Source organism: Tursiops truncatus, chromosome 11 (genome assembly GCF_011762595.2).
Source record: "Tursiops truncatus isolate mTurTru1 chromosome 11, mTurTru1.mat.Y, whole genome shotgun sequence".
NCBI classification, from domain to species: Eukaryota; Metazoa; Chordata; class Mammalia; order Artiodactyla; family Delphinidae; genus Tursiops; species Tursiops truncatus.
This window is the reverse complement of record NC_047044.1, coordinates 101,369,185-101,376,762: the sequence shown is the minus strand read 5'-3', so window position 1 is coordinate 101,376,762 and position 7,578 is coordinate 101,369,185. Positions and strand designations below refer to the sequence as shown.

General features: G+C 63.3%; 1 protein-coding gene across 1 annotated transcript; it reads left to right on the top strand.

The window, feature by feature from the left end:
• The first annotated feature begins 2,554 nt into the window (after positions 1–2,554).
• Positions 2,555–6,949, top strand: TMEM121B (transmembrane protein 121B). Its single transcript, XM_019925865.3, has one exon. It carries the CDS (start codon positions 2,645–2,647, stop codon positions 4,187–4,189), a length of 1,545 nt encoding a protein of 514 aa, XP_019781424.1. The 5' UTR covers positions 2,555–2,644; the 3' UTR covers positions 4,190–6,949.
• The last annotated feature ends 629 nt before the right edge of the window (positions 6,950–7,578 follow it).

Here is a 7,578-nt window from a genome sequence, read left to right as displayed (position 1 = left end):
GGACTGGGCCTTGGTTCAGTGCTGGGAGGGCTGGCCCTGCCCGCTGCGCTTCCCCGGGCTGCTGAGATGACGGGGGCATCTCTCCTCCCTCCCGGCCCATCTGCTGCTGCCCCAGGAGGATGAGGGTGTCAGGTCTCCAAACGAGCCTTACCCAGTGACAGGTAAGGTTTAACAGGTGCTCAGGGAAATGACGTTTGGATTGAAACTGCTTAGTTTTTCCCTGACTCCCAGGATGCCATCCTAGGCTTGTGAGAAGGAGCGTGGTAGGTGGGTGAGAGTACTGGGCTGGGAGCCAGAGGCCTGCCCGTGAGGAGCTGTGTGGCTGGGAGCAGGGCGCCCTCCTTCTGTCTCTGTCCCCAGGTATCGCACGTAAGATGTAAGCACAGACCTCGGGGGCTTAGGAGCTGCTCGGTGACTGTGTTTTCCCTTTTCCAGATCCTTGAGGGATGTTTGTACTTACTTTATATACGAGAAAGTCTTAACTTCCTTCTTCTCATCCTAGCCACATCTTTGTCAAGCCCATCACGGGCTGAAGCGAAGGGTCTCTGTGATTGTGTGCGTGCGTGTGTACACAGATTTAGACATAACCCAGGGCAAAGCCGAGGTCCCTCTGGTACCCAGACCACCAGCACACTCTGTCGTGTGCCCTGATTTCTTCCCCTTATTATCTGTGGTCTTTTTATTCAGAGCCTCAGACCTGAAAGAAATCGGGTTAAAGAGTCTCATACAGAAGTTACTCTGAGCAACTGAAGCCCATTTCCCAGAAATGCAAGGATAACTTCAAACGGCTGGTACAGCCCAAGTTCCCAGGGAGGAAACCCGTCCTCAGGAGGTACCCTGGGCGAGGGCTGGCCTGATGGGCAAGGGCAGGAGGGAGCTGGGCGGGTGGCCAGGGCAGCAGGTCTGGGGTGGGGTGGGGACAGATTCGCCAGCGTCCCCTCGGCAGCCCAGTTCTCAGCCTGCATCAGCTGCTCCCGCTTCTCCTACTGCTTCGTTGACGTGAGCAGGAGTTGTGGGCCAGCTTTCAGGTTAGCGGCTGGCTGGTGTCCTCCCTGGGGGAGAGCTGGGAGCCAGGCTGTAATCTGTCCCATTAGCAGTTGGCAGCTCCCAGCCCGCTTTTTCACCTGCCGGCTCCGTGCTGACATCGCCGGACCCGCTGTGACGCTCCTGGATGCGGGCCACGTGCGCTGTTCGCTCCCCCTTGCCCCGTGTGGGTGGCCTTGGCGCCAGCGGGCAGGGCTGAACCTCTCACACCGTGAAGCCTGTGACCCGCTCCAAGAACCGCTGCTCCCGGCGAGAGCCGCTCTGCTCCCTGGCGCGTTGCGAAGCACAGAGCTGTCGGGGAGCTGAGCCCGGCTCCAGCCCAGAAAACAGTCATGAGTAGCCTGTGCTGTGAGTAAATGTTCCCGGGGCTTGAGACACGAGCTAAATGGAATTGCGATGGTCACACCAGCTACCTTTAACACACTCCGGGACAGGCATTGGGCCAAACCCTTCGAACTCGTGCCCTCTCTTAATACAACAGCCTGGGAAGGTAGATGTTGGTCCCTTTTTACAGTTGGATAATCCTAGGGTCAGAGAGGCGAAATAACCGGTGCAAGATCACGCAGGCCACATGGCAGAGCTGAGACCACAGCCCGGAGCTCAGCTGCCCCCCACACCTGCTGGGCTGCACGACGACTGGACACGGAGCCGGCGCGTGCCCGGGGTGGGCTGCGGGTGCTAAGCCCACATCTGCCGTGGATTGTTCGTACAGAGCTCTGCACTTGTGGCTGCAGGGCTGCTGTGCTCCCGTCCACGGCCCGTCTGTAGCACATTCACCATCGCAGCTTCGGGCCTATTTTCCACGGAGGCGCCTCTAGGTGCTTAACTTCCTCTGCCAGCTGCCTCTGCCTACTGTTTCCCATTCCCGCTTTAAGACCGTCAGAGAATACTGAAAACCTTGGCTGGGGCCACACGCGCCGCACCGTCCTTTTACTGCTCCTTTCTTCCCCAGCATTTATATTAGAGAGCTGCTCCTCTCACTGGAAATTGCTCCCTCCCCCCGGGCCGGTCACTGAGCCGAGAGCAGGGCACATGCATATGTAGAAACAGATGTTTGGGGCTCCCGGTCCTGGTCTCTGTAATCAGTGCGGCCTGGTTCCTCCTTCGGTTTTCAAGGGCCTTAGGGAGATGCAGGACGGCCCAGCGGAAAGGGCACCGGACGAAGTAGAGGCTGAAGCTGCCCTGGTGCCTGCAGAGGTCCCAGCCTGGCGCTCAAAGGCATGGTCTACACTGAGACCAAGGCCACCCGGTCCCTAACGCCCCATGGGTTCAGCTGGTGGGACCTCGCCGACCACCTCCCATCCGGCCGCCGGGATCCCATCGCTTCCCCCGGATTCCAACGCTGCGTCCTCCCCGCCCCAACTCCGTGCCCCGGCACCCCTCCCCTTCCTCCCGCCGACACGGCGGCCGGGCTTTCCCGCCTCCCGGCCCCGAATCCAATCCCGGTTTCCCCGCCCCGCCCCCAGCTCTCGGCTGGGCCGCCCCGCGCGCCGTCACCGCCGCCGTCACCGCGCGTCGGCAGCAGCCCGCGCGCGCCCGGCCACGGGGCTCGGCTCCGGTGCGCGGCTCCGGCCGGGTAGGCGGGAGGGAGCCGAGGACAATGCGCCCCGCGCCCGGCGCCCCCCGCGCGGCCCCGCCCCCCGCCCGGCTGCAGCCCCGGTTCCCGCGCGGCCGGAGCGGCTCGGGCAGCAGCAGCGGCGGCAGCGGCGGCGACACCGGCAGCAGCAGCAGCAGCAGCAGCGCGGGCGCCGAGCGGGAGGACGACGACGAGAGCGCCAGCATCAGCAGGCCGCTGGTGCCCGCCGGGCCCCCGGGGAGCGCCGCCGCCTCCTGCGCCTCCACGCCCACCTCCCCGCGTAGCATGACCGCCGCCGACCTGGGCGCGGGCGCCGTCGCCGGGGCCGTCGGGGGCGCGGGCGGCGCCAGCCCCGGCCCCTCCTGCCGTTTGTGTTGCTGCTGCTGCGGTCGCCGGGCTCGGCCGGGCCGCGGCGGTGGGCGCCGCGGCTGCGCCCCCGGCCCGGGCTGTCGCTGGGGCTACCAGGCGCTGTCCGTGGCGCTGCTGCTGGCGCAGGGCGGCCTGCTGGACGTGTACCTCATCGCTGTCACCGACCTGTACTGGTGCTCCTGGGTCGCCACCGACCTGGTGGTCGCGGCGGGCTGGGCCATCTTCTTCGCCAAGAACAGCCGGGGCCGTCGGGGCGCCGCGCACACCCACCACCCGCACCACCCGCACGCCGCGCCCCTGCACCTGCCCGCCGCCCCCGCCGCCGCTGCCGGGGCTGCGGGAGCCAAGGCGCGCGGCGGCCGCGGGGGCGCGGGCGGCCTGGGGCCGGCGGGGGCGGCCGGCGCGGCCGGCGAGTTCGCCTTCGCCTACTTGGCCTGGCTCATCTACTCCATCGCCTTCACGCCCAAGGTGGTGCTCATCCTGGGCACGTCCATCCTGGACCTCATCGAGCTGCGCGCGCCCTTCGGCACCACGGGCTTCCGCCTCACCCTGGCGCTGTCGGCGCCGCTGCTCTACTGCCTGGTGCGGGCCATCGGCGAAGCGGGCGCCACCCCCGGCTCCGCGGGCCCCCTGCTCCTGCAGCCCCAGCGGCACCGCGCCGCCGGCTGCTTCCTGGGCACGTGCCTGGACCTGCTGGACAGCTCCGCCCTGGTGGAGCTGATGCTGGACGGCCGCGCGCCGCTGCCCGCGCACCTGCGCTACCTGCTTCTCGCCGCCTACTTCCTCGCGCTCGCCTCGCCGGTGCTCTGGCTCCACGAGCTCCACGCCGCTGCCGCCTCGCCCCGGGGCCGGGCCTCGCGGCCGGGAGGCTGCAGCCGCCTGCTGCGCCTGCTGGGCGGCTGCCTCGTGGACGTACCCTTGCTGGCGCTGCGCTGCCTGCTGGCCGTGAGCTACCAGCAACCGCTCTCCGTCTTCATGCTCAAGAACCTCTTCTTCCTCGGCTGCCGCGGCCTGGAGGCCCTGGAGGGCTGCTGGGACAGGGAGACCCCGGCGTCCCCGAGTCGGGCTCGGGCAGGCTACGGCGCTCCGCCCTCCGCCCCGTTGGTGCCGGGAGCCCCCCAGCTGGGCCACTGCATCTCGGAGGACGAGGGGGGCGCCCACGGCTACGTCAACACCCTGGCTGTGGCGTCCCAAAACTGAGGGGTCTGGGGGCTTGCTCTGGAGTTGGGAGACCCCGCTCCCTGTCCTGCGACCTTCCCTCACCCAGACTGGATCAGCCTCTGTTTGGGGGAGGTAACTGTAAACAGGGCTGAGAGCCAGCGCGCCCCTCTGAACCCCTTGGGTCAAGACTGCTTGGAAGGAGCCAGCCGCTGAAGAGAGGGAGGAGGGTCCCCGGCTCTCTTCTCCTCTCGACGCCCTTCCCCAATCCTTCTCTCCAGGGGCGGGGCACCTCTGCTTCTCGCTTCTCCCACCTCCTCTGATTCCTCTCCCTTGCAGGGCAGAATGGAGGAAAGGGGGGCCCAGGGCCTTCGGCCACCCACCTTGCTTGGACGTGCCAGCTTCTTTTAGGCTGTGGTTAGTGGTCCTTGACCCACACCTTGAAATGACCCAGAATCCCATGCTCCCCTGATGTGTCCATTGCATTTCTTCCAGATGGTAGATGCAAAGTCTGTGTGTGTGTGTGTGTGTGTGTGTGTGTGTGTGCGTGCGCGTGCGCGCACATGCGTGCGCATTCACGCGTGTGTTGTTTCCTTGTGTCCAACCTGTGCCCCTCATAATCAGTAGGAGATCTGGGGAGGCCCGGTGCTCCCCACCACACACTCCTCATTCCTACCTGAATCTGTGGCCATGAATTCCCAGACAGAGTTGGGCTCCTGGGGGCTGCCCAGTGGCCCTCCTCCGAGGGAGACGCTCGCCCAGGATCTTCCTCGATGCCACTCCTTTCCTCTCAGCTGGGGGAGGGGGGGTCCATACTCCAAGGACCAAACTACACCTTTTCTTGGGTGTTACTACCTCCGCTTTCCACTTGTGTCGCATCACACACTGATGCTGCTTGCAAAAACTAAGGACAAATACTCAGATGTTGCATTCGACGTGGCCACTGGATCCAGCTGGGGTTCGGTGCCAGTGTCATTACAGGGTCTGCGGAGGGTCAGCCATTGGCCGCCCTCCCTCTCTCCCTCCAAATGTGTCCGTAGCTCCTGTCCTCCCTGCAGCTGGTCGCTGGCTGGGTCATCTTGGCTCAGAACGGCTTTGGTGGGGTTTCTGGATAGAAAACCATGTGAGCTGGGCCTCCCATGGGCCCACAGCAGTAGGAAATCCACCTCCCCACCTGTCCTTCCTTTAGGAAGCATGGTATACATGAGAAAGGGCGGTGGTGACCGTTGTCCTCTGCTCTGGTCACGGGAGCCTCTAGGGAAAAGCAGGCTGCGTGGAGTAGGGTGGCTACGCCCCACCCGGCCCAGCCTCCCTCCCTAGTGACAGGTCACGTCCAGGGGCTGCCCACGTACAGGCTCGATGTGGGACCTCTCTCGGCATCTTTGAGGCAGGATGAGTATCTTGGGGGGAGGTCAGAGTGCAGGAAGAGTTGAGAGCCAGGCCAGGGGTACCTACTCCCCTCCACCCTGCGGGAGGAGGGTGCTGGGGGAGGTTGTAGGAATCTGTTTCCCTCCCTCCCTGTGCCTGGGGAGCTCTGTGTGGTGTAATAAACTCTGGCCAGAGGGTCAGAGGTCATGGGTTGTGGCTTTGACTGTCACCCACTAGCTTCAGTGACACGTGACTTCCGCTTTCTGGGCCTCCGTTTGGCACTTGGGGCTCCTCTCTCTCAATTTCTTGGGGGCTGTTGACAGAAGACAGACACACAGACGGGGCTGATGGCCTGAGCCTCCCTGCTCTCACGGGTGAGGGGGCGGGGAGGGAGGAACATGTTTGCACTCGATGTCCCTGCTCCCAGCCCCTTGCCCACCAGGTCCAGGATCAGCTGGTTGGATTTTGCAACTAATTGTTCTTTTCCTGCCTTCTCTCCTCCCCAGGACCCCCCTTCTTGCCCTTTGAATTCCATGTGGTCAAAGTTCTGGGGCCCAGATTCTGGGGGGCCCAGGAACTGCTCCCTCTGTTCCCACACCCTCTCTCCAGCTTTGCTGTTTCTCTGCTACCTAATCTCAGCGACTGAGAAGGACTTTGTGTCCGAGCCATGGCCCCAGGCCGGCCCCCTGCCCCACCCCCTTCTCCTGTTTGGACGGCCGTCTCCTGCTGAGTGACCGCTGCTGCTGCGACACCTCCAGGGTGTTGGGTATTCTGGTGGGAGGCTGTGGTGGGTTCCGGTGGGCTGCGCTTCCCGGCACCCGGCTGGTCTGGCAGAGGCCAGGCCTGTTCCGGTCCGGCTGCCAGGCGCACTCACCGCGGGACAGGCGTCCTCCTCCCGCCACTTGCTGCCAGCACTTGTGCTCAGGGCGTCAGCCCCTTCCTTCTGGTGTGTTTTTCTTGAGTCCTTTTACTTACTTCCCTTGCCTCATTCACAAAAAGAAATGCCCCGAAAGTTTCATTTTTCTTGTTTTCTGGGAACACCTGTAGCGCGGGGTCCAACCAGAGATGCTGTGGTGTGTCTAGCATCCCCGGGCCCGCGCCCGCGCCCACCGTGCCGGTCACGGAGAAGAAGCTGGGCACGGGTCCCGGGCTGCCCGCCTCTAACGTTGGGCAGGTCAGGCCGTCCTCCCCTGAGCCTCGGACTCCTTATCTTTTTGGAAAGGGCTTGGGCCAGACCTTCTCTAAGGACGGCTCCGAGCCCATGAGTTTTCGTGGAAGAGAGCGAGCTGGCAGTCAGAGCCTGGAGGACGGAAGTGGTACCTCGCTGGCATTTATCACGTTCTTTTCTCCTTCTCTTTTTAAAAATAAAACCAGCTTCTGTTCTGAAAATAAAAAACTTGAGACTTGTGACAAGCTTCCTGTGTAGTTTCTTTTCAGATCTTTCCTGTCCTGGTTTCCTTACTAAACTCTTAAATGTCACCGTGGCATCTGTCATCATCTTGCGGGTCTGTGTTAACGTTATGGGTGCACCTTGGCTACTTCCTTCCAGGCGGTTGGCGGGCTCTTGACCCGGCCGGCCTGGTGTGGCCCAGCCAGGCTTCCTCAGCACAGCCAAGTCCCCTGGGCTCTCAGCCCGAGGGTGATTCCTCAGCTCCTGGGCTCTCACTCCTTCTTTCTGAGAATAACTCGTTAGTGGGAGAAGGGCTGAGAAATGACTTTAAATGCTCTGCCCTTCTCTCCCCAGCCAGAAGCACAAATGCCATCACAAAGGAGAACAGGCCGTGCTTGTTTTGTTCTCAACACAGCGGAGTCTGGGGCGTCTAGGAGAACATGGGGTCTGCATAAAAATAAGACTACAGTCGGACTTCCCTGGTGGCGCAGTGGTTAAGAATCCGCCTGCCAGTGCAGGGGACATGGGTTCGAGCCCTGGTCCGGGAAGATCCCGCATGCCATGAGGCAACTGAGCTCGCGTGCCACAACTACTGAGCCTGCGCTCTAGAGCCCGTGCTCCGCAACAAGAGAAGCCCCCGCTCACCGCAACAACGAAGGCCCAACGCAGCCAA